Source organism: Carcharhinus amblyrhynchos, chromosome 18 (assembly GCF_965287045.1).
Source record: "Carcharhinus amblyrhynchos chromosome 18, sCarAmb.v2.hapA, whole genome shotgun sequence".
NCBI lineage: Eukaryota > Metazoa > Chordata > Chondrichthyes > Carcharhiniformes > Carcharhinidae > Carcharhinus > Carcharhinus amblyrhynchos.
This window is the reverse complement of record NC_137341.1, coordinates 38,381,812-38,407,656: the sequence shown is the minus strand read 5'-3', so window position 1 is coordinate 38,407,656 and position 25,845 is coordinate 38,381,812. Positions and strand designations below refer to the sequence as shown.

Below are 25,845 nucleotides of genomic sequence, written 5' to 3'. Positions count from 1 at the left end.
AGTTACTTTAGCCTTCTGGATTCGAGAGTCATAGAGGTTTACAGTGTGGAAACAGGCCCTTTGGCCCAATGTGTTCTCAGTCCTTTTCTTTAACCACTCAGCTAGTCCCAGTTACCTGCATCTGGCCCTCTTCCCACCTTCCTGTGTAACTGTCTAGATGCTTTTTAAGCGACAAAATTGTACCCTATCTCTACTCTACCTCTGGCAGTTTGTAATGACTGTAAATGGGTTTTCACCAGAGGTTTAGGAAATCGAACAATAACTTTCACACTTTTGTATTCCACACTCCGTGAGATAAAGCCAACATTCTGTTGGCATTTAAAATTATTTTTCAGCCCTGTGCACTTGGACACTTGAATCTCCCTGTTCTACACAGTTCCTATCATTTAGAAAGTACTAATCTCAAAGGTTCCTTTCTTTTTGAATGGAGTACATGACTGGAATCTGTTTGGGACCACCACCCCCTATCTTGGGATTGAATTGTGTTTTCAGTAAGTACATTCGGAATTGATCTAAACTATTGATTCTGTAACTCTTACTGTGTGTCTATTCCCCCACTCTTTGGTAATCTACAGTGCAGAAGAGGCCATTTGGCCCATCGAGTCTGCACCGACACCCTGACAGAGTATGTAACCCAGGCCCTCCACCCTGCCCTATCCCTGTAACCACAGTAAGAAGTCTGACAACGCCCAGGTTTAAGTCCAACCGATTTATTTGACTATCAAATAAATCGGTTGGACTTAAACCTGGTGTTGTCAGACTTCTTACTGTGTTTACCCCAGTCCAATGCCGGCATCTCCACATCATGACTATCCCTGTAACCTCATGCATTTGCCATGGCTAATGCACCTAACTTACACATCTTGGGACACTAAGCAGTAATTTACCCCAGCCAACCCGCCTAACCTGCACGTCTTTGGACGATGGGAGGAAACCGCAGACATGGGGGCAGAAATGGCTGCTTTAAAATTGGAATTTCTGCCCCATTTCATTTGAGTGCTTTCTTTCCTCCTGTCTTGTTTCTCTCACTCCCGTTTCCTTGCTTTCTTCCACCAGCTATTCAGGATCTTGTCATGATTTTCACATCCTCCAGCCACCTCGTCCCCTTTTATCAATCCCTTACTTTTGGCCTTGTACCACAAGACCTTTTTGTTTTTTTTTAATCTCTCCTGCCTCCTCCTCCCTGTCGTAGGTCTTCCATTTTGCCCCCACCCTTTTACTTTCCCCAGTTCTGCTGAAAGGCCATTGATCTGAAAGGTTAGCTGTTCCTCCCTCCGTAGATGCTGCTTGACAGGCTGAGCATTCCCAGCACCAACTTCTGGTTCTATTACGAACAGCAGTCTGTTCAGTTGGCCCTCACCTTTCACCAACTCTGCAGCAGGACCTGTGCAGGTGTTTCACCACGTGGCTTTTCTCTGCACTGCTTCCAACAACAATAACTTGCATTCATATAGCGCCTTTAAATAGGTCCTGAGACACCGGCGACGAGGGGAGACCGGAATAGTCAGGTCCTGGAAGTAACGGGATTAGATGAGGGTTTTGGCAGCTGAATTGTGTGTAGGAAAGGGTGGTTCTGTACCATGGGGCATTGGCATCAGTGTTGGAACAGGAAGGACTGAGCAGACTGGAACAATACTCATTGGAATTTAGAAGAATGAAGGGGGATCTTATGGAAACATGTAAAATTATGAAGGGAATAGTTAAGATAGAAGCAGGGAGGTTGTTTCCACTGGCGGGTGAAACTAGGGGGCATAGCCTTAAAATAAAAGGGAGCAGATTTAGGACTGAGTTGAGGAAGAATCCAAAGGGTTATGAATCTGTGGAGTTCCCTATCCAGTGAGGCATGTGAGGCTACCTCGTTGAATGTTTTTAAGGCAAAGATACATCGATGTTTGAACAGTAAAGGAATTAAGTGTTATAGTCAGCGGGCGGGTAAGTGAAGCTGAGTCCACAAAAAGGTCAGCCACGATCTTATTGAATGGCAGAGCAGGCTTGAGGGGCCAGATGGCCTACTTCTGTTTCTGGTTCTTAAGTTCTTGAATTCTGGTCATGGTGTTCAAGATGCAATCCAATCAGGCCCACATGCGATTTGAGCTTGGCTTCCTATTTACTCTTTTGTTTATTGTTCTGGATTCTATTGTTTTGACTGAATTTACACGGTGTTAAATGTGGATGCAATGTAGGCCTCTGGCTTCAGCACTGGCTATTGCAGCACCATTGACGGAAGTACGTGAGTCAGCCATCTTTTCTTCAGAACCTTGCATTTTCTTCACTAAACAACATGGGTAAGAATTCTCTGGCCATTCAGGCCAATAGGATTTCCTGGTCCTGTTGGAGGTGCCCCCCATCCCCCTCCCCCCGGGTTTCCTGGCAGAGTGAGGTGGCTTGAGTGGAAATTCCCGCCGATGGCAGCGGGATCAGAAGATTCCGCTGCCAGGAAGTGGTGCACTGCTGAGGAAAACGCCGAGGGGAGACCAGAGAATCTTGCCCGAGATCTGCTTCTCTTGTTCACTTTGCTTATCACTCATTGCGGGAGGAAACTGGAGTACCCGGAGGAAACCCACACAGGTTCTGGGAGAATGTGTAGGCTCCACACACACAGTCACCCAAGCCAGGAATTGAACCCAGGCCCCTGGCGCTGTGAGGCAGCAGTGCTAACCACCGTGCCACCCCTTGTAGCTTCTGAGCTGAGCTTTTTGAGTTGACGAGCGCTGGTTTTAATTTTGGTTCCATCTGAAAAGGGGGCCGTCTAGCTGACTTACTGAAGAAGGTTTATTAGCGGAAACTGAAATAGATTTGAAGAAAAACACCCATGTGTTAATGCTGGACATTTGGGACAATACATAAAGGGTCTGGAAGCGTCTTGGAAAATGTTTTGTCTGTAGATCCTCTGCACAAGGCGAGAAGCAAATCTCTTGACGGCCCGATACAGGGACTTTCTTATTTTAGAATCCACAGTATTTGCATATAGCAAAGCTGTAGCCAGAATGTTTAAACAGGAGAGTAATTCCTACCACAATACTGACCTACCCATTTTAGCTAGCTTGACGAGGCTGGAAATATTTTTAAGTCATTTTGCAGGACATGAGCATTACTTGCTGGGCCAGTATTTATTGCCTGTCCCGAACTGCCCTTGAACTGAGTGGCCTAGTAGGCTATTTCAGAAGAAATTTTAAAAATCAACCACATTACTGTCACATGAAGGTCAGACCAGGTAAGGATGGCAGATTTCCTTCCCTAAAGGACGTTAGTGAACCAGATGGCTTTTTCTGACAATTGGCAATGATTTCATGGTTATCATTAGACCTTTCATTCCAGATTTTTATTGAATTCAAGTTTCACCACTTGCTATGGCAGGATTTGAACATTCCCGTGCATTTAGAATATCGCCTAACTTTCACATTTTTGGAGAGTGGGAGGACACTGGAGCACCCGGAGGAAACTCGTGCAGGCTCTAGGTGGATTAGCAAGGCCGAATCGAACCAAGGTCCTTGACGGTGCGTGGTAGCAGTTCTAACCACTGTGCCATCATGATGCCCACACCAGCGATCTGAGCAGAACACCTAGTTGACACTCCGGTGCTGCACTATCAGAGGTACAATCTGTCAGATATATCATTAAATGGTGGCACAGTGGTCAGCACTGCTGCCCCACAGCACCAGGGACCCTGGTTCGATTCCTGATTTGGGTCACTGTGCGGAGTCTGCACATTCTCCCCATGTCTGCGTGGGCTTCCTCTGGGTGCTCTGGTTTCCTCCCACAGTCCAAAAGACATGCTGGTTAGTTGCATTGCCCATGCCAAATTCTCCCTCAATATACTCGAACAGGCGCTGGAGTGTGACGACTAGGGGATTTTCACAGTAACTTAATTGCAGTATTAATGTGAGCCTACTTGTGACACTAATAAATAGATAAAGCTTGCCTATTCCAGCACATGGACGTAAAAGATGGGGTGGGGGGGGATAGGAAGAAACTTCTGGATTTAATGGCCTGTTTCTCTGTTATACTTTCTAAGTAACTTTAAATGTTAATCTTTGCTATATGCAAGATTTTAAATATAAATACCAAGGCATATCGTGGGCCAATGCTTTTGGTGAACTGTTTCTTTTTAAGATCTCAAAGGTCACACCATGTAAAATAGAACGTAGCTGTATCCCTTTATAAGGCAAAGAGGTGAATGACTCAGTGTTCTTGACACTCAGCTGCGGTTTAGCTGGTAGCACCCTCACCTCTTAGTCAAGAAAGCTGACAGTCCAGTGGGCTACTGAGAGACAATGCTAATCAGCCTAAATTCGTTCTAACCTGAGGAGGTTCATTCTAGCCATACCCTATTAGACTATTCTTAACATGTCGCTAAGATTCTCATGCCTTGATCGACCACTTCCGCCAGAGTGACACCCGATCAGCCTAAGGGCTAATTAGCATTGTCGAGGTGCCGTCTTTCAGACACCAACTTACAAAATAGGGGCAGGAGTAGGCTATTCAGCCCCTCGAGCCAGCTCAGTATGATCATCGCCAATTTGTTTGCATTTAAGCTCCACAATTGCCTTCTGACCTTTGATTCCCTTGCCCAACAAGAATCTATTAAAGCAAAATACTGCGGATGCTGGAATCGGAAACATAAACAGAAAATGCTGGAAAATCTCAGCAGATTTGACGGCATCTGTGGAGAGAAAACAGAGCCAAAATTACGAGTGAGGATGACCCTTTGTCAGAGCCCTGAATCTGTCCACCTCTGTCTTAAAAGTATTCAGTGCCCCTGCTTCGAGACACTAAACTGAGCTCTCTTTTCCCTGTCTAAGCTGGATATAAATCTCATCACACTATTTGGGGATTATCCCCCTGCCCATTTTCGGTATCCTGGCTGTTATACAGCTTCATTTAAACACCTTCCAAGCATTCCAGTCTAATGAGACAAACAAGGACAGTAATTCAATTATTTCTTTATTTAACCCTTCTAGTGTTAACTTCTATTTCTTCTTTTTCTACTTCTAGTGTTAACTCAAACATAAACAGTTGCAACTCATTAACTCTTTACTGAACTTTAACTGAACCTTAACTCTTAAACTGCACTTTAACTGAACATCAATTTTAACTATTTAACTGAAAATAGATACTACTGAGTTTAGGAAAATCTTGGCCAAGAAATACCCTCGGTGTAGAATTTACCACTTCTCCCTGAAGTCTCCTTCAGGGTACAAGGTCTTGTCAAGACGGTTGTTCTCTTGGAGTTATCACTGCCAAACAAAGAACTCACACGTCTTTTATCCACAATTCTCCACTTGCTTTCGGAAGATTCTCTGTCATCCAGCCAACTGTGTCGCCAGAAAGTGATCACATGGCTCAAATATCCAGTGAAATTACTTTTGAACGACGCCGTGATGCTTAGTTCATTTTACATTGTCCTCTTGCATAGCAGCTATAAATTGAAGCCACAGTGTCACAGTTAATGTAAGCAACTTCCCTGATCTGACCAACACAGGAAGCTTCAGATCACAGCTCCCAGACCAGAGCTTCTTTACCACCTGTGTCTGGTTTTAATCTATAAGTTGACCAAAATTCCCAGCATGCTTAGCTCTCGAGCCAGAATAGCCATTTTAAACATAGACCATAGAAGAACTACGGCACAGACAGGCCCTTCGGCCCATCGAGTCTGCACCGACCACAATCCCACCCAGGCCAGTATTGCCTCTATTATTGTTAAATCATTGTTGTAGCTGTTCTTTCTCTGTCCACAGGGCCAATATTTAATCCCACAATTAACATCAGAAGAGAGAGATTATCTGGCAGTTACCACATTGCTGTTCATTTGAGTATGATTGCAAATCAGCTGCTATAGTCCCTACGTTACAACACTGAGCGCACCTCAAAAAGTACTTCATTCTGCAAAGTGCTTTGAAACATCCAGTGATCATGAAAAATGGTGTATAAATGAAAGTCTTTTTCTCCGCCAATTCTGGAGAGAAAAAGTGTGGGATGACTGCAGTTAAGAGCCAACTGGGGGAGGGAAAAATTGTTAGTGATCAAAAGTGTAAGAATGGATATTTGAACTGTCCTTTGCTTATTCAACAGTTGTTCCATTCCATTGTTGTTCCACTCATGTTTGTTGTTATGTTAGTTGTTCCATTCCCTTTAATTTGCATTGTGGTTCCTGCTCTTGTGATCAGCGTGCAGCTCTTTTGAGAAATTGGGAGTCTGATGACATGGAAAGGTCAGTTGAATTTACAGTGAACTTAAACTGAAAATTTATTTGTTAGTGTCACATTAACACTGCAATGAAGTTACCCTGAAAATCCCCTAGTTGCCACTCTGGCGCCTGTTCGGGTACACTGAGGGAGAATTTAGCATGGGCAATCCACCCAACTAGCATGTCTTTCGGACTGTGGAGGAAACCGGAGCATCCGTAGGAAACTCTCACAGACGCAGGGAGAACATGCAGACGCCTCGCAGACAGTGACCTGAGGCTGGAATTGAACCTGGCGCTGTAAGGCAGCAGCGTTAATCACCGTGCCACCATGCCACAACCTTTCTTAGAATGAGCTTGGGCTAATTAGAATATAATAGACTATGATGAAGAAGAACAACAGTGTGTTGCAGGATATGCATTATGGACTTTCACCTTGCTGCTCCTGAATCTTTTGACCATAATTAATATACTTTAATAGGAGTTAATATCAAAAGTAAGTTTAAATCTTCTGTGCCAAAGATCCTCCAAGTATAGTTTCCAATTTATGTGGAGGATGAAATAGATATTCATCGATGAAGAGAGACACAGGAAGAGGAAGACCTAGAAACGGGGGTTGGGGGTGGGGGTCGAGTGGTAGAGAAAGTGCTGGAAACACTACTTCAGCAAATAAACCAGAACCTCTCGACTTGAAGCATTAACTCTGTTTCTCTACAAAGGTAGAAAGTCAGGCAGCCTTTGTAGAGAGAGAAACAAAGTTGATGATTCAAGTTGAGAAGTTCAGATCTATTTGCTGAAGAAGGGCATTTTGTCAAATATTTTCATTCTGCTCTCGTCAGGACAAAAAGAAGAAATTGGGTAGCACAGTGGTTAGCACTGCTGCCTCACAGCGCCAGGGACCTGGGTTCAATTCAGGGACGCAGGGACTTGGGTCATGTCTGCACATTCTCCGTGTTTGCATGGGTTTCCTCCAGATGCTCTGATTTCCTCCCACAGTCCGAAAGACGTGCTGGTTGTGCTAAATTCTCCCTCGGTGTGCTCAAACAGGTGCCAGAATGTGGTGACTAGGGGATTTTCGGGCAGTAACTCCATTGCAGTGTTTATGTCAGCCTACTTGAAACACTGATAAGTAAACTTTAATTACCAATGTTGGAAAGCAAAAACTTCTACTGTTTGAGTAGAGATTGATTGGTCGAGAGACATTGCCTTGGAGAATGCACCAGTTAATGGTGACTCTCAGTTAACTGACGAGCATTGTTTGGAAATTTAAACCAGACAGCTTGACTTTGAACAAGTCATTTTCTTGAAGAATGAACCAGTGAATGAACCAAGAATGAACCTAGCACTTATTTTGTTTCGCTGAAGCAAGCGTTATGTGCATGCATTTTCTGATTAGAAGCCATTGAGCCGATACTTCAGCTCTGCTTCTCTCATCATATGTGCTGTCTAACCTGCTGAAGGCTCGGTTCTGATTTTGGATTTTCAGCACCTGCAGTGTTGCATTTTGTTTGGAATGAAATGATTCTCCTAGACAGTTTAGTGATAACAGATCTGCCACTGCAATTGGTAATAATGGGAGTATTTGCGATGATGAATTAAGAGTATCACACAAGAATCATCTTTCTCAGTGTTACAGTGTTGTCACGGAGTCAGTTTACTTTAACGTTTGATGAATTGAGGATATAGTGAAAATAAATAGTTTTTTATTTTGCTTCCTTACACAGATGCCAGTTCAAAACAAAATTCTGTGGCTCACTGGTGTGTGATGTAGATTAGACTAAGTAAGGTTGGACAGCACAATGGTTAACACTGCTGCCTCTCAGTGCCAGGGACCTGAGTTCAATTCCCAGCTTGGGTGACTGTCTGTGTGGAGTCTTCTTGTCTCCCCATGTCTGTGTGGGTTTCTTTCGGGTGCTCCGGTTTCCTCCCACAGTCCAAAGATGTGCGGGTTAGGTGGATTGGCCCTTGGTGTCAGGGGGGCTAGCTAGAGTAAGTGCATGGGAATAGAGCCTTGTTGGGATTGTGTTTGGTGCATTAGCCATACTAAATTCTCCCTCAGTGAACCTAGACAGGTGCCGGAGTGTGGCAACTAGGGGATTTTCACAGTAACTTAATTGCAGTGTTAACGTAAGCCTACTTGTGACGCTAATAAATAAGCTTTAAACGCATGGAACCACAAGGCAGATTATTCTCTCCAGTGCAGTCACTAGGAGTGAGATGAACTGGAATTAATGCCTTACTGACTGATTCCATCCCATGTATATACCTGTATTAACGTCATGTAATCTTTTCACATGGGTCCCTGGTGGGATTACTACCTCCAGCTGGGAGTTTATCACTGAGGTTGGAAATAGCTGATGCTACAAACCAGGTGACTGCCCAAGATGAGAACATGGGGAGAATTTTACTGCCCCACCTGCCACGGGAATCAGAGCAGGTGGAGGGGGTGAGAGGGACCATGGAAAAGTCCATTGACCTCGGGGAGGAACTTATGGTTTCAGGATGAGCGAGGCCATAAAATCCCACTCCATGTCTCTACTAATTGTAATGCTGTGGAACTTCTGACCAAATGTCCCTGCATTTCACACTTAAAAATAAAGTAAAAGTTTACTTATTAGTCACAAGTAGGCTTACATTCACACTGCAAGGAAGTTATTGTGAAAATCCCCTGCACACCCCTGTGCACAGTTACATTTTTAAATGTTTTACACAATGTAATGCAGGCATAAAGTAGTGGCAGGTATTGCTGACTCATCATAAAATCCCTACAGTACAGATAAAGACCATTCGGTCCACAGAGCCTGCACCAACAACAATCCCATCCAGGCCCTATCCCCACAACCCCACATATTTATCCTGCTAATCCCCCTGACACTGAGGGACAATTTAATATCACCACTTGACCTAACCTGCACATCTTTGGACTGTGGGAGGAAACCAAAGCACTAGAGAAAACCCACACAGAGATGGGGAACATGTGCAAGCTCCACACAGACAATTAAACCCGAGTTTCTGGCACTGTGTTAACCATTTTGCTTCCCATCGCATTGTCATTACCGCCTAAATTGAATGCATCAGCCCATATTTGGATTGACGATTCTGTGATCGTTTAGAAATTGCAGCAGAACGGGACTTGACGTATTAAAATTGGCAGAGATCAGAGTTTCTGCCCAAGTTTACAGTCCACACTGTAACCACTATTAAACTGAAGAGGGTAAATTCAGGTGCCATTTTATGTTTTCAAAATGGACAATTGCTCAATGTCACATGATGGGATCAGCTCCACCAAACCTAGCCTTAGAAGCAGGCCACAATTGTCTGCCGTTGTCTCCCTAGTGGTGTCCTGAGGTAATGCCAATTGAAGTTCTTCACACTAACATATTTGTCTGTATTGCTGATTTTTAGTTTCAGTTCATTCCTCTAAACTTGTTGCAGTTTATAGCCAAAATCTCAACTTTTATTGTTGTCTACCAATATCTAGATGATCACAGGAAGCCTTGAGGAATGCCCAATGCTGATTGGAGTGTGCTCAAGCTCTTGAGCAATGCTACATATATAGTGCGGGGGTGGAGGGTGGCATTGTGGTTCACAGTGGGTAAGGTTATGGAAAATAAGGGCAGCACGGTGGTGAGCACTGCTGCCTCACAGCGCTGGGACCCAGTTCAATTCTAGGCTCGGGTCATTGTTTCTGTGGAGTTTGCACATTCTGTCTGTACCTGAGTGGATTTCCTCCAGGTGTCCTGGTTTTCTGATGTGCGGGTTAGGTGGATTGGCCATGCTCAATTCCCCCTTAAGTCTCAGGCGAATTAGCAGGATAAGTATGCAGTGGTTACGGGAATAAGGCCTGGATGAGTTAGTGGTCGGTGCAGACTTGATGGGCCGAATGGCACCCTGCCGCACTGCAGGGATGCTATTCTATTCTATGTGAAACCTCGGGAACCGAGAGCAAGGAACACATGATTAAACTTGGGCATTTGTCAGTAGTGCCGCCCTTTTCACAAAGGAAGCTCAAGTTAGCTTGCTTTGTGTTTACTGTTTCAACATCTCCTAGGGCTGTACTTGCATTGATTGAGCAGTGCTGATTCAGCAAGGGCCTGTTACAAGGAACTACACTGGGTGTGGCTATGGTTCCTTGTGTGTCCCTGAATATTTTCATGCAGCTGCTTTACAGCTCCACTCCATGTACTCGAGGAATTTGTGATTTTAAAAAGAGAGAGAAATCTTGCATTTATTCATAGAATAGACATTCATAGAATCCCTGCAGTGCAGATGAAAGCCATTCAGCCCATCGAGTCTGTACCAACATCAATTTAGGGAAGGTGATAGCCTAGTGGTATTATTGCTGCACTATTAATCCAGGAACTCAGCTAATGTTCTGGGGACCCGGGTTCAAATCCTGCCATAGCAGATGGTGGAATTTGAATTCAATATTTAAAAAAAAGTCTGGAATTAAGAATCTCTTTATGACCATGAAACCATTGTCGATTGTTGGAAAAACCCATCTGGTTCACTAATGTCCTTTTAGGGAAGGAAATCTGCCCTCCTTTTCTGGTCTGGCCTACATCTGGCTGCAGAACCACAGCAATGTGGTTGACTCTTAACTGCCCTCTGAACAAGGGCAACTAGAGATGGGCAACAAATGCTGGCCGGGCACTGACGACCATGTCCCACGAATGAATAAAAAGAAATTGCACCCAGGCCCTATCCCCGTAACCCCACATATTTCCCCTAGCTAGTCCCCTTGACACTAAGGGGCAATTTAACATGGCTAATCCACCTAACCCGCACATCTTTGGAGTGTGGGAGGAAACTAGAACACCTGGGGGAAACCTGCACGGGTACTGGGAGAATGTGCAGACTCTACACAGACAGCCACCCAAGGCTGGAATTGAACCCAGATCCCTGGTGCTGTGAGGCAGCAGTGCTAACCACTGTGTCACCCTGGCACCTTCCTCCAACTTCACAGCACTCCAAAGCACTTCACAGCTAATTAAGGACTTACATGAAGCATTGTCATGTAAGAAGCACGATGTTTGTACATAATACATTCCGTCAAGTAGTTATTATATAATGCTGTAGTATAATATCTGTTGCTTTGAGGGATAAATATTAACCAGGACACCAAAATGTCCTCACCTGCTCTTCTTTAAAATAGTGCCATGGGATCTTTCATGTCCACCTGAAAAGGCAAAGAGGGCCTTGGTTTGAAGCCCCATCTGAGAAACGGCACCTGTGACAGTGTGGTACTCCCTCAGTACTGCCCTGGAGCACAGCTGAATCGCATTGGCTCCATTGCAATTACTGAGTTTTGGAAAGGAAGCTGAATAGTAGATTTGAAACTTCGAAGACCTCGTGCGAGATTCTCTGACCTCATTTGTCCTGCAGCCAGTGAGAATAGAGAATTTGGCGCTCAGCCAAAACTTCATTTCCTGCAGCGGCACTGGAGAATCCCAGCCGCGGGCGAGGTCGGCGGATTCAGTCTTAATTTGATTTGATTTAAAGACTCTTGTTTAGGCTTTGGGTTTCTGGGAGAAAAAATAGTGCAAGCAGGGTCGGCACAATATGCTTTGATGTGAAATTTTTGGTTTGCGCTTGGAATGAGCTATTCAACACAATACTGGATTAAAATGGAATGCATTGCCAAGGAGCTGAACTCTAAAGTTTCACTTCTAATTCGAGCAAAGATAAATTTGTCCAGAGCACTTGAATAGAACTAGACTGTATATAAATGCAGAGGTGATGTAGCGCCAACTGTTGATGGTCACGGTATGTTGTGATTGCAAAACTAGCCAAAGCATCCAGCGAATGTCTCTGAAGTGTAGCCGGTGAGGCAATCAGAATCCAGAGCACTGGGAACTTTTCCAGCTGATCAAGTCTCAATATGGCAGAAAGCTGAAATCAAACTGGCACTTGCATTAATTTACAGCTATGCATGGGTGTGTTGGTGTAGGCTATGCACCATAGATACCATACACTAACACGCACACACATATACACACATCTCTAAAGATCAGGGCACTATTTCATTACCATAGAATCCTTACAGTGCAGGCCATTTGGCCCATTCAGCCTGAACTGACAACCCAGGCACTATTAGTGGAACCCCACGTATTTACCCCGTTAATCCTTCGACAGTAAGCGGCAATGTTTCCTGGCCAATCAACCTAACCCACACACCTTTGGACTGTGGGCGGAAACCCACGCCAACACGGAGAGAACGTGCAAACTCGACGCAGAACCTGGGAATCGAACCCAGGTCCCTGGTGCTGTGAGGCAGCAATGCTAACCACTGTGCCGCCATGCTGCCCCTTCAAGCAGCATGTAAAGATATAGCAAAACCTTCACTGCCTATGATCGAAGAAAGTAGCTCACCATCTTCACAGATCCTCATTGATACAACTCTACACTCTCAATCCCATATCACCAAAGGCTTGGAGACAAACAAATGGAGATGTAAATGCATCAGTCACCCCCACACCAGTCTTTGAGTTTTGGCTGCAGGAGGAGGTGCCAACCTCTGCCCAACACAGGTGTTGTTTACTGTACCAATGACATGGTAGAGTACATATCATAGTCAATGAGTTATTTTGTGTCTTGTGTGCAGGGCTGCTTTTGCTGTCCTTTGAATCCCTTTATATAGAGACAGCTATGTCCTCAATGCCAGTGCCCCTCAAGGCTGTATTCTCAGCCCCCGACTATACTCCTTATACACTTATGACTGTGCGGCCAAATTCCCCTCCAACTCGGTGAAAGCGCCCATGAAGATAATGGACTGGGGTGAAATACCTGCCGGATTGCTAACGTCTTGTTTTGATGATGAGTAGGAAACCTGGCATCTTTCACCAGTCATGGCTCCAATTCCATATCAACATAAGTGTCTCTTAATTGTCCTCTGCCCAGCAAGCCAATGGGTTGTATCAGGTGGTATGTAAAGACATGGCAAGATCTTCTCCACTGCCAATGATCAAAGAAGGCACCTCACCATCTTCACAGATCCTCTAGTGATGGGCAATAAATGCTGGCCTTGCCTGAAGCGATGGCACACTGGAATTTATTATTTTTTTTGCTTTGCTTCAGTGCAGTTTTCCAGCGTCAAAAAATGCCTGTTAGAACATCCAACGCGCACCTCATTAAGACTGGATTAATTAACATAGCTGAGATTGCTTGATGAGGCTCTTCCCGTGTCATGCACAGTGCTTCTGACACACATTTGATGCTTTAAAAATGTGCATGCCTGCCTTCTCCAGGAGAGAATGTAATTACAGGCACCAGCAATGCTTGGCATTCCCTCAAAAACCATTGGTTTAAGAGCGCTATGCATTAACGAGCTGCACTGTTGCCCTCAAGTGTGTTTTCCTATTAAGATAAAGCCTTTCAATCCATTGTGTCACGGTGCTAAGTGCAATTTAATTTGCTCATAAACCTTTGATCAGTGTTAAAGAACTCATAGCAGTGAAGGGAACTCAATCCAACTGAATCCCTGACAAACCCAAACATATAACGTGCAGCCATTGAATAACTGATGCATAGAGTAGACATTGATTGTTTTTGTATTTGAGTCAGCTAGTCACATGCCCCTACACAGGCTTTCCCAAAATCTATTTTTGAATTATTTTCCTAAAATTTATTTTTGAATTATAATACCCTTCTTCTTTTAAGCCTATGCTGTTTTTGAATTTCTGAAGTTTCTTTCCCCTGAGTGTTATTTGTTATTTCTCCACTGTTTCCCTGACTTTAATTTAAAGCAATATTTATTTATTACTGTCACAAGTAGGCTTACATTAACACTGCAGCGAAATTACTATGAAAATACTCGAGTTGCCACACTCTGGTGCCTGTTCGGATTCACTGAGGGAGAATTTAGCACAGCCTGCGCATCTAACCAGCATGTCTTTCGGAGTGTGGGAGGAAACCTGAGCACCCGGAGGAAACTCATGCAGACATGGGCAGAATGTGCAAACTCCATACAGACAGTGAGCCAAGCTGGGACTCGAACTCAGGTCCCTGGCACTGCAAAGCATCACTGCTAACCACTGTGCAAACGCCCACAAACTACAGTATGCCAACAGCCAGATAATCTGTTTTAGCAATTGTTTGGCTGAAGGATGAATATTGGTCAGGTCACTGGCCTAGCTCCCCTCCTCGTTAAAGTAGCACCATTGAATCTTTTACACTCTGTTCAGAGCGTACATGGCATCATGAAGCCCACACCTCTGACATCATTGCGGTAGTGTGCTGGGTCAGCCTGGTTCTATGCAGTGGGCTTGAACCCATAACTTTCTTATTCAGAGGCAAGAGTGCTACTCATTGAGCTTTAGCTGACATCAGCGGAAGCGATGAACAAATGGTTAAAATACAAAGTTCTTCAATATCGCTATCCATTGGGCACGCTGCAAAACCCTTATCAGAGATTGTGGTGAAATACTGTTGAAGTGAATATTTTCTTTATCAGTTCACTGGCAGTCCCATTAATATGTAACCAAAGGTTCCTTCCACAATGCCCCAAATTAATACAAAATCAGAAACGTGTTGAATGTGATATTGATGGAGGTATAATTGTGAATTTTCAATCTGTCTATTTTGTGTCTTGGTGATTTATAACAGTCTATTTGGAGGACATGATCTCATTCTATATTTTTGGCAGATGTTCAACCACATTAATTCATAACTGCATTATACTTTTCCAGATGTTTTAATTTATTGACTAACGTCAGAGATATTTACATAGAAAATGATGGATTTTCATTAACAAAGGGGCTCTCTGACTATATCCAAATTCCATGCAAGTGCATGAGAAGGAGTATGCAAATTAAACAGTGTGACTGTACTGTGCTGGAATCAGCATTATTCAGATCCATTTAAGCATTTGATTGCTGCTAAATGTTAGCTTTATGGGGCTTGATATTATGCCACCAGTGTGCAAACACATTTACCAGAGATTTCCCTCTGCTATTTTAATGTTGATATCGATCCATTTGTTATACTGGTGGCACAGTGGTTAGTACTGCTGCCTCACAGCGCCAGGGCCCTGGGTACTTCGTGTCTGAGTGCGCTTCCTCCAGGTGCTCCAGTTTCCTCCCAAACTCCAAAGATGGAATCATAAAATCCTACAGTGCAGGAGGAGGCCATTCAGCCCATCGAGTCTGCTCTGATTACAATCCCATCCAGGCCCCATCCCCACAACCCCATGTATTTACCCTGCTAGCCTGCCTGACACTAGGGTCAATTTAGCATGGCTAAACCCATACATCTTTGGACTGTGGGAGGAAACTAGAGCACCCAGAGGAAACCCACGCTGACGGAGAGAACGTGCAGACTCCGCAAAGACAGTGACCCAAGCTGGGGATTGAACCTGGGTCCCTGGTGCTGTGAGGCAGCAGTGCTAACCACTGGGCTACTGTGCCGCCCAGGTTGGGTGGATTGGCCATGCTAAATTATCCTTGGTGTCCAAAGATGTGCCGGTTAGATGGGATTAGCCATGGTTACGGGGAGAGGGTATGGTCCTCTGTCAGAGAGTTGGTGCAGACTTGATGGGCTGAATGGCCACCTTCTGCACTATGATTCTATGGTCAATGCATCTGATGATACGGCAGAGAGAGAAATTTCAGACGAGTATATTAGGTGTCTTATGTTTATATCTTGCCTTGTCATTTTAAGGCTCTTTTTTTTCAGATTTCACAAATCTATTTGATGAAAAGCACCCCATCCTGCACTAAATATGATTACCTCCTGATCATTCATCAACCGTCATAACCTGGTCTTTCAGAGCCAGACCAGCAATTCAGTGACAAGGTTTGAGTTGTCTCTTGTGCTTGTTGGCAACTACAACAAAGAACCTTAACACAGTCCAATCCAATCTCCTGTAAAACCCTTCCAGCCAACAGATAAACAGCTTGAGTTTATGCAGTGCTTTTAATGTAATAAGACACTGCATAGAAACATCATAAAACAAAATTGACACCATGACACTTGGGAAGATAATAAGTGAGAGGAAAAGCTTGGTCACAAAGGGAGGTTTTAAGTTTATTTATTAGTGTCACAAGTAGGCTTACATTAACACTGCAATGAAGTTAGTGAAAATCCCCTAGTCTCTGCACTGCGGCACCCGTTCGGGTACACTGAAGGAGAATCTAGCATGGCCAAAGCACCCAAGCAGCACGTCTTTCAGACTATGGAAGAAACTCGTGCAAACACGGGGAGAACATGCAAACTCTGCACAGGCAGCAACCCCAAGCCGGGAATCGAACCTGCAGTGCCGTGAGGCAGCAGTGCTAACCGCTGTGCCACCGTGCCATTTTGAGGCACATCTGAAAGGAGGAAACTGCAACTGAGATAAGGAATTCCAGAACTTGGGGACTTGGCTACTCGTGGTACAACCATCCCTGATGGAGTGACTAAGATCAGGGATGCTCAAGAGGCCAGAATTAGAGGAGCTCAAAGATCTCAAAGGGTTGTGGGGAGGTGGGGAGAGGGCAGCTTCATTGGAGGGATTGGAAAATCAGGCTGAGAATTCCAAAGTCAAAATGTTGTTTGACCAGGAGCCGAGCACAGTGATGAACTGGACTTACTGTGAGCTTCTGGCCTTATAGAAACTAGAAGCTTGAGTAGACCAATTGGCCCTTCATGCCTGCTCCACCATTCATTTTGATCATGGCTGATCATCGAATTCAACATCCTGATTCCCCCCTGCCTTTCCCCTTATGTCCCTTGACCCCCAAGAACTGTATCTAATTTATTTTTGAAATCAGACTACGTTTTGGCCTCAACTATATTCGGTGGTAGTGAATTTACACAGGGTAAAAGGTTTTGGATCAGCCAGATGGGAGTTGGAATAGTCAAGTCTAGAGGTAACAAAGGCATGAACGAGGGTTTCAGCTGCTTTAGAGATGAATACAGGTGCTCTAGTACAAAGTTGGGTGGAAGGGTGAGCTGTGAGGAGGTTGCAGAGATGCTTCAATGTGATGTGGACAGGCTGAGTGTGTGGGCATCTACATGGGAGATGCAGTATAATGTGGATAAATGTGAGATTATCCACTTTGGTAGCAATAATGGGAAGACAGATTATTACTTGAGTAGGTGTAAATTGAGGGAGGTGAATACTCAACGAGACCTTGGAGTCTTTGTGCATTGATTGCTGAAATTAAGTGCACAGATACAGCAGGCAGTAAAGAAGACAAATGGTATGTTGGCCTTCATAGCAAGAAGATCTGAGAATAGGGATAGGGATGTTTTGTTGCACTTGTAATGGGTATTGGTGAGGCCACATCTGGAAAATTGTCTGCAGTTTTGGTGTCCTTATCTGAGGAAGGATGTCCTTGCTATAGAGGGAGTAAAGTGAAGGTTTACCAGGCTAATCCGGGTATGGCAGGTCTGTCATGTGAGGAGAGACTTAAATCAGTTAGGATTATATTCACTAGAGTTTAGAAGAGTGAGAGGGGATCTCACAGAAAATTCTAACAAGGTTAGACAGGGTAGGTTCAGAAAGAATGTCCCCAGTGGTGGAGGGAGTCCAGAAGTAGGGGTCATAGTTTGAGGATAAGGAGTAAACCTTTAGAACTGAGGTGAGGAGAAATTTCTTCACCTAAAGGGTGGTGAACGTGTGGAATTCAGTACTGCTGAATGTAGTTGAGGCCAAAACGTAATTGATTTCAAAAAGAAATTAGATAAAGCTGTTGGGAATCAAGGGGTTTGGGGGGGATCAGGATGTTGAATTCGATGATTAGCCATGATTAAAATGAATGGCGGAGCAGGCCTGAAGGGCCAAATGGCCTACTCCTGCTTCTAGTTTCTATAAGGCCAGGAACTCACCTCTGCTGAAACGTGACACCAGAGGTACGAACGGGTTGGCTTAATCTCAGGCTGTTCCCACAGAGAGGGGTGGAGTCAGTAATTAAGAAGAAGAGTTTGAAACAGGGACTGAAACAAGAATTTTAATATAAAAGAAATTTTGGTCCTATGAAATTCCCATGGATTAGCATATTAGCTCTGGTTGTGTTGGCAAGCTCTGCTTACAAAGGATTAATGCTGTGAATCCGTTTACATTGTGTACCATTGAGCAAAGTTCATGTCGGCCTCTTTACAACAGAGTGTAGGCTGACATTTCTGGGTTTTTTAATTGGTTCATGTGGGCGTCACTGGCTGGGCCAACATTTATTGCCCATCCCTGAGGGCATTGCTGTGAATGTGAGTCGCATATATAAGTATGACAGATTTCCTGAGTGGACCAGATGGGTTTTTTACGACAATTAGTTTGATGGTTTTTAATTTCAGATTTTTATTGGGAGTTCAAATTTCACCATCTGTCACGGTGGGATTTGAACCCGGGTCCCTGGAGCGTTACCCCAGCTGTCTGGATTATTAGTCTGGTGACAATTCCACTACGCCACAACCTCCCCTTAGCCTACAACAATCCCATTAACTACACCTAGTGTAAAGCCATTTGCAAAGGCCCAATGTACGGAGGCAAAGGGGTGAAGGGGATCACACACTCATAACTGAGTCTGTCCCACTGACCTGAAAGGGATTAGTTATATCCCAACACAGTAAGAAAATCTACTCCATAATTTACTAATCATTAATCTATGCTATCATTTATTCAGGTTGGTGAACACCCTAGAATTTATCATACAAATTATCTACCATTTATGCTGATTACAGTTTCCCCAAGATTCATTCAGTTCATTAAACCACCTAAGGATTTATTACATCATTTATTAACATACCTTGTAATTTATCCAATGAATTATTAATCTAGTCCATAAATTGTAATAAAAATGGCGCCACATTTCTTCGACCTCACAAACTCCTCACTTGCGACCACACTGAATTAGCCACCAATGGAGTGTGATGTGTAACACGCTGGCAGAGTAAATTAGACTGGGACTGTAACTCAGATTACTCAGAGGGCAGCAGCTTAAGAAGCGGCAAACTGTATTACCAGGCAAGGAAGTAATGGGAAGTATCAGCAGCTGGGGAAAAGGCCATTTACAGTCGGCAAGAAGGATCTCCTTCAGAGTGACAAAATAACTGGTTGTTGAACAGCTAAAAGTAAAGGATGAATCGAGTGCAAGAGGGGGAACTGCAGAGAAAAGTGGTACTTTTGCGAATACTTGCGAATTTGCACAGATCGAACGTGACTGCTCACTTGCTTACTCTCCTACACGACTGAATATCTTCAATCCTTCTCTCTCCTCCTCACCCCAGACCCTCAACAATTGATTTCTCTCTTTAGCTTAAGGCATTGATCAACTGCTAAGCACAGATTATGTATGCATGTCTGCTCACTCAGTCACTCATTTAGACGCACAATTTCCTTCCAGCACCTCGCCCAGATCATTATTTAAGAAGACTTGCATTTCATACGGCACCTTTCGTGGCCTAAGGACATCCCAAAGTGCATTCAGTGAGGTACCTTCGAAGTATAGCCATGGTTGCAGTGGAAGAAAGATGGCAGCTCACTGAGGCGAAACAAACCTCCCACAAACAGCACCATGATAATGATCAGCTAATTTGTTCTTTTAAATGTCGAATGGCCAGGATAAGTGGGAGAACTCCCTTGCTCTTTTTTAAATGATGCTATGGGATGTTTTCATCCGTCTGGTTTTAGAGAAATAGGAGCAGGAGTAGGCCATTTGGCCCTTCAAGCCTGCTCCACCATTCAGTATGATCATGGCTGATCCTCTATTTCAACACCATTCACCCGCACTCTCTCCATATCCCATGATGCCTTTTGAGTTGAGAAATCTATTTATTTCCTCCTTAAGTATTGTTGGCGACTTGGCCCCCAGAGCTTTCCATAACACAGAATTCCACAGCCACCTTCTGTGTGAAGAAGTTTCTCCTCATCTCTATCCTAAATGGACTACCCCAAATCACCACGTGTGAGAGACAGCACCTTTTCTCTTTCTATCATGGGATTTGGATGTCACTGGGAGGGCCAACGTTTAGGCTGCAACTCTACCATTTTGCCCGAGCGAGGCGGTAAAATTATTATCCATATTGATTGTCCTTGAGAAGGTGGTGGTGAGCATCTTTCTAGAGCTGCTTTAATCCATCTGGTGCAGGCACACCCGCAGTGCTTTTAGGAAGGGAGCTCCAGGATTTTGGTCCAGGGTCATTACAGGACTGGTGATGTGGTTCCGAGTCAAGGTGTGTGTGTGTGTGGCTTGCCGGGGGCCTTGTGTTCCCGTGCATCTGGAACAGCTTGGCTAGGGTGCAGAAAGTTGTGGAGCACTTAAGTCCCACGGCCAGTGTGTTTCCAGGACTTTTTGGCCTCCAGTCCTTAAGTAGTTTTGTCATATCGGGTGGAGTGAATCAAATTGAATGAAGATTGACATCTGTGTTGTTGCCAACTTTGGGGTGGGGGCGGAAGGTTGCATTGGATTATCCACTTGGCATTTCTGGCTGAGGATGCTTCAGCCCAGTCTTTTGCACTGATGGCTCTTCCATCATTGAGACTGGGGATATTTGTGGAACTTCCCTCTGCATTGAGTTGTTTAATTGTACACCACTATTCACAACTGGATGTGGCAGGACCTCGGAGCTTAGATCTGTTCCATCAAGCAGAGGATATAGGGGTACGACTATGGCTGGTAAGCTCTGTAAAGAGGAAATTAAGGTTAATCTTTGAACGGGTAAATTGTGGTTCTGTAGGTTCGTTTCATGGTCTGTTTGCTGCAGTCTGATTTGTGTATGTGCTGTACCACACAGCAATCGGATCACTGAACTGATGAGGGAATGGCACCCGTGACAATGCTGCACTCCTTCAGCAGTTCACCAGATTACATGACCAAGCTATTAATGGAGGTCACAAAGCACGGGAGACCGGCTTGGTTGAATGGACAACTTACGACTGGCATCAGTAACCCTGTGTAAGAATAGACGTACACATGCAGCCATCGTGGGCAAGTGTAGGGTCAAAGGGAACTGTGGTGTCCTTGTGCTGACATAACCTCCTGACACTCATTAACCAGGTTCAGACATGAAGGGAGTGATCTAACCGGCTTGTCAGGCTGGTGGATGGACGTGACAAGCCAGTAAGATCACTGCAGGCAAATAATCAGGTTCGTGCCCAGTTTCTCACCTCTCACGATCTTATCAGCCCTGAATTTCCAGCATGATCAGTCTTGGTGCGATGCTGATTTGCATATTTAAATTGACATTTTAATATAATCAGTGAGCCTGGAATGGAATCATCTGGGATCACTGGCCTTGTGGCCTCACAGTGAAAGTCCTCACCGGCAAGGATCACATATGGTCCCCATCAATGGGGACTTGATGTGAAGGCTTTGCCAGTGGGACTGGAGGCCCCTGCCCTCTGGGTGGTGGGGACTAGGAAAGGCAGTGCCTAGTGTCAGTGCCAGCCCGGGATCAGGCCATGATGGAGGTGGAGCGTAAGGGGAGGCAGGCAAGTGGGGAAGCTGTGCATTCTGCAACCAGGGATTGGCAGGGGCTAGGACCTGCACACTTTGTAATTAGTGATTGTCCAGGGTGGCAATTGACCAGGCTTTGGGGGGGCGGGGGGGAGGGGCGGTAGAGCAGGCCATGCAGCAAGACTGGGGAAAGGGAGTATTGGTGAGATATCTGGGGAGGATGTGGGGGGTTTGGGGAACTTGACTGACAGATCTCTAGAACCAAGAGATCTGCACATGCGCAATAGCGCCCTCTAGTGTGAGCAGCTGGCTTGCAGATGAGCTTAGGCCCTGTCCCCTCCCCCTGCTGGCAGGAATCAGATTGTGCATCTTTTTTTTGCACCGATAGCATAAGATTTCATTTGTGGCCTTCCTGAAAAAACAAATCTGAAACTCTCCCATTTGCAGGCTTGATCGGCACTTGGAGTTTTTTTTAGTGAGGTCACCCACAAAGAATGGCATCTCCACAGAAAGAGTAATGAAAATTTAGACCTCTCTTCCCCTGGGATCAATTGACCATTTTACAAGCGCAACCAGTGGATCCTTGAGTTCAGGATATTAAAGGATATGAAGCAGGATAGTAAATGGAACAGAAATCAGCCATGATCTAATTGAAGAGCAGAATAAGTGTGGTAGTGTGAATGACCTTCTATACTCCTAATTACTGAGTAATAGCCAGTCAGTCTGCTGCCCACTTTCCAGTGCTTTTGGAGAAAGGGAGGCTTTTGATTTGAAAATAAAGCGGAATGTGTTGTGGCTCTCTGATAAATTCACGTAAACTTTACTCTTGTTTTCCAGATTGCGACTGGGCATCTTACACTCTTGGAGTTTTTATCTGTTTAAATTGTTCAGGAATTCATCGAAATATCCCTCAAGTTAGTAAAGTGAAATCTGTTCGGTTAGACGCCTGGGAGGACGATGAAGTTAAGGTACGTTTGAGTTGAAGTGCAGGTGAAAATTCTGTCTGACTGAGATTGGGAATTCAGCTTAAAATAAACATAGTTATGAATAAAAACACCTATTATAGACTTAACAGCATCCCACAAATGATAATAATCCTGAAATGCAACCTGGAACTCACTGCCTGGAAGGGTGATAGAGGCGGGAACCCTCACAGCGTTTAAGAAATATTTAGATGAACATTTGAAATGTCAGAGCGTACAAGATTATGGACCAAGTCATAGAATCATAGAGTCATAGTGGTTTACAGCCTGCAAAGAGGCCCTTCGGCCTAACTTGCCCATGCCGCCATTTCTTTTAACCAGTAAGCTAGTCCTAATTGCCTGCGTTTGGCCATATCCTTCGATACCCATCCCACCTATGTAACTGTCTAAATGCTTTTTAAAAGACAAAATTGTACCCACCTCCACTAATACCTCTGGCAGCTTGTTCCACGCACTCACCACATTCTGTGAAAAAAGTTGCCTATCTGGACCCTTTTGTATCTCTCCCCTCTCACGTTAAATCTATGCCCTCTAGTTTTTGATTTCCCCTATCTTTGGGGAAAGATGTTGACTATCTAGCTAATCTATGTCCCTCAGTATTTTGTAGACGTCTAAGTTTACTCGTAAGTCTGCTACACTCCAGGAAAGAGTCCCAGTCTATCCAACCTCTCCTTATAACTCAAACCATCAAGTCCCAGTAGCATCCTAAGAAATCTTATCTGCACTCTTTCTGATTTTAATAACATTTTTCTATAATAGGGTGATCAGAACTGTACACAGTTTTCTAAGTGTGGCCTTACCAATGTCTTGTACAACTTCAACAAAACGTCCCAACTCCTGTATTCAATGTCTGAGCAATGAAACCAAGCATGCCAAATGCTGCCTTCATCACTCTGTCCTCCTCCACTTTCAAGGAGCTATGAACATGTACCCCTAGATCTCTTTGTTCTGTAACTCTCCTCAATGCCCTACCATTAACTGCGTAAGTCCTGCCCTGGTTCAATCTACCAAAATGCGTCACCTTGCATTTATCTAAATTAAACTCCATCTGCCATTTGTCAGCCCACTGGCCCAATTGATCAAGATCCCCTTGCAATCTGAGATAACCTTCTTCACTGTCCTCTCTGCCACCAATCTTGGTGTCATCTGCAAACTTACTAACCATGCCTCCTATATTCTCACCCAATTCTTTAATATAAATGACAAGTAACAGTAGACCCAACACTGATCCGGGGGCACACCGCTAGTCACAGGCCTCCAATTTGAAAAAACAACCTACTACAACCACCCTCTGTCTTCTGTCATCAAGCCAATTTCATATCCATTTGCCTAACTCACCTGGAGCCCATGAGAATTAACCTTGTGCAAAGGCCTTGCGGAAGCCCATGTAGACAACATCAACCGTATTGCCCAAGTGCTGTAAAATGGAATTAAAATAATTAGGTGTTTGATGGCTGGTGCAGCACAATGGACTGAAGGGTCTCTTTTTGTGCTATAACTCTGGTGTTTTAACCTTATTACATTACTTATGCCAGACTAATTTCACTGCTCCACTGTGACACCATTCCCCACATCCATTCCATGTAACAGTGTCATCTGTCAGTCCACTGTCTTTAGCAGTTGAATTATGGCAAACTAAATAAGCCATGTTTTCTGATACTCGAGGGCTGTGTGAAAAGCAGAGGGGATATGTAGGAAATGAGGTACTAATACAAAAAAAAAAGAAAAATGCAGCACAGGAACAGGCCCTTCAGCCCACCAAGCCTGTGTTGATCGTGATGCCCTAACTAAACTTAAAAAAAAATTACCTTCTCCCCTTACTCGGTCCATATCTCTCTATTTCCTCCCTATTCACGTACCCATCCAGATGCCTCTTAAATGTTGCTAATGTGCCTGCTTCCATCACCCCTCTGGCAGTGCGTTGCAGGCACCCACCACTCTCTGCGTGAAAATCTTCCCCTGTACATCTCCCTTAAACTTCCCCCTCTCACCTCTGATAATTTTGCAGACCTCTGCCAGGTCTCCCCTCAGCCTCCAGTGAAAACTATCCTGGTTTATTCAACCTCTTCTCTTCGCCAAAAGGTTGATGTTAATTAATATTGACCAAATGTGGATGCGAGTATATTCAAAACGAGGGTCGATAGGTTTTAGGGGACTAAAGGATTTCGGGATAGCGTAGGAAGGTGAAGTTGAGCGAGACGTTGCTGGTTAGGGGCATTGGCCTTGCTAAATTCTCCTTCCGTGTACCCAAACAGGCGCCAGAGTGGCGACTTGGGGATTTTCACAGTAACTTCATTGCTTTGTTAATGTAAGCCTATTTGTGACACTAATAAGTAAACTTTACTTTATGTGGTTGATTCTTAGCGGACCTCTGGGGTGATCTTGTAAGATACACTGTTGTGTTCACGAAGGCGGCTCACCAGCACCTTCTCGAGCACAACTGGGGATGGGGGTCAGTGATGTCTACAATCTGTGAATGAATGAAAAGAATTTACCAGGTTACTTGACTGCAGAATTGATTCTGGTCTGGGGAAGGGGAAATGGAAATGGAGGGGGTGGGGGGGTGGGAATCAATATCATATGACCTTCCGAAGTGACAGGAGATCAGTTGATTAAAAACTCTGCTGTTTTCTCTCGTAGTTTATGGCCTCCAATGGGAACAGCACAACCAAAGCAAAATACGAGTCGAAATTGCCGGCATTTTATTACAGACCAACGTTTCTAGATTGTCAGTAAGTAATGCAGTTAATAAATAAAATGTTTCCCTTAACTGGTCTGGTTGCATCACATCAAGAAAAGGGGCTATTCCCTCAGGTCTTGATTGATTGATTAATTATCTCTCTCTTGACTTAGAAGGGGGCAGCATGGTGGCGCAGCAGTTAGCACTGCTGCCTCACAGTGCCAGGGGCCTGGATTCAATTCCCAGCTTGTGTCACGGTTTGTACATTCTCCCCAAGTCTGCGTGGGTTCCTCTGGGTACTCCAATTTCCTCTCACACTTCAAAAGATGTGCTGGTTAGGTGCATTGGCCATGATAAATTCTCCCGCAGGTCCCCCCTCATCCTCCAATGAAAGCAATCCAAGTTTGTTCAACTTTTCTTCATAGTCCATATCCTTCAAACTTGGCAACATCTTGGTAAATCTATTTCCAATGCATCAACATCCTTCCAGTAGTGTGGCGACCAGAATTGTACACAATACTCCAAATGCAGCCGAATCAAAGTCTTATACAGCTGCAACATGATTTTCCAATTCCTGTACTCAGCACCTCAACTGATGAAGGCCATCATGCCAAAAGCCTTCTGGAC

The 25,845-nt window shown here is 44.5% G+C and overlaps 1 protein-coding gene across 1 annotated transcript in view; it reads left to right on the top strand.

The window, feature by feature from the left end:
- LOC145355048 (arf-GAP with dual PH domain-containing protein 1-like) overlaps positions 1–25,845 on the top strand; it is a 126,534-nt gene that overhangs the window by 28,536 nt on the left and 72,153 nt on the right. The window contains exons 2-3 of the mRNA XM_080206843.1: positions 22,393–22,523; positions 25,179–25,270. Coding sequence (XP_080062969.1) covers positions 22,393–22,523; positions 25,179–25,270 — 223 coding nt within the window. The remainder of the gene's footprint in view (positions 1–22,392; positions 22,524–25,178; positions 25,271–25,845) is intronic.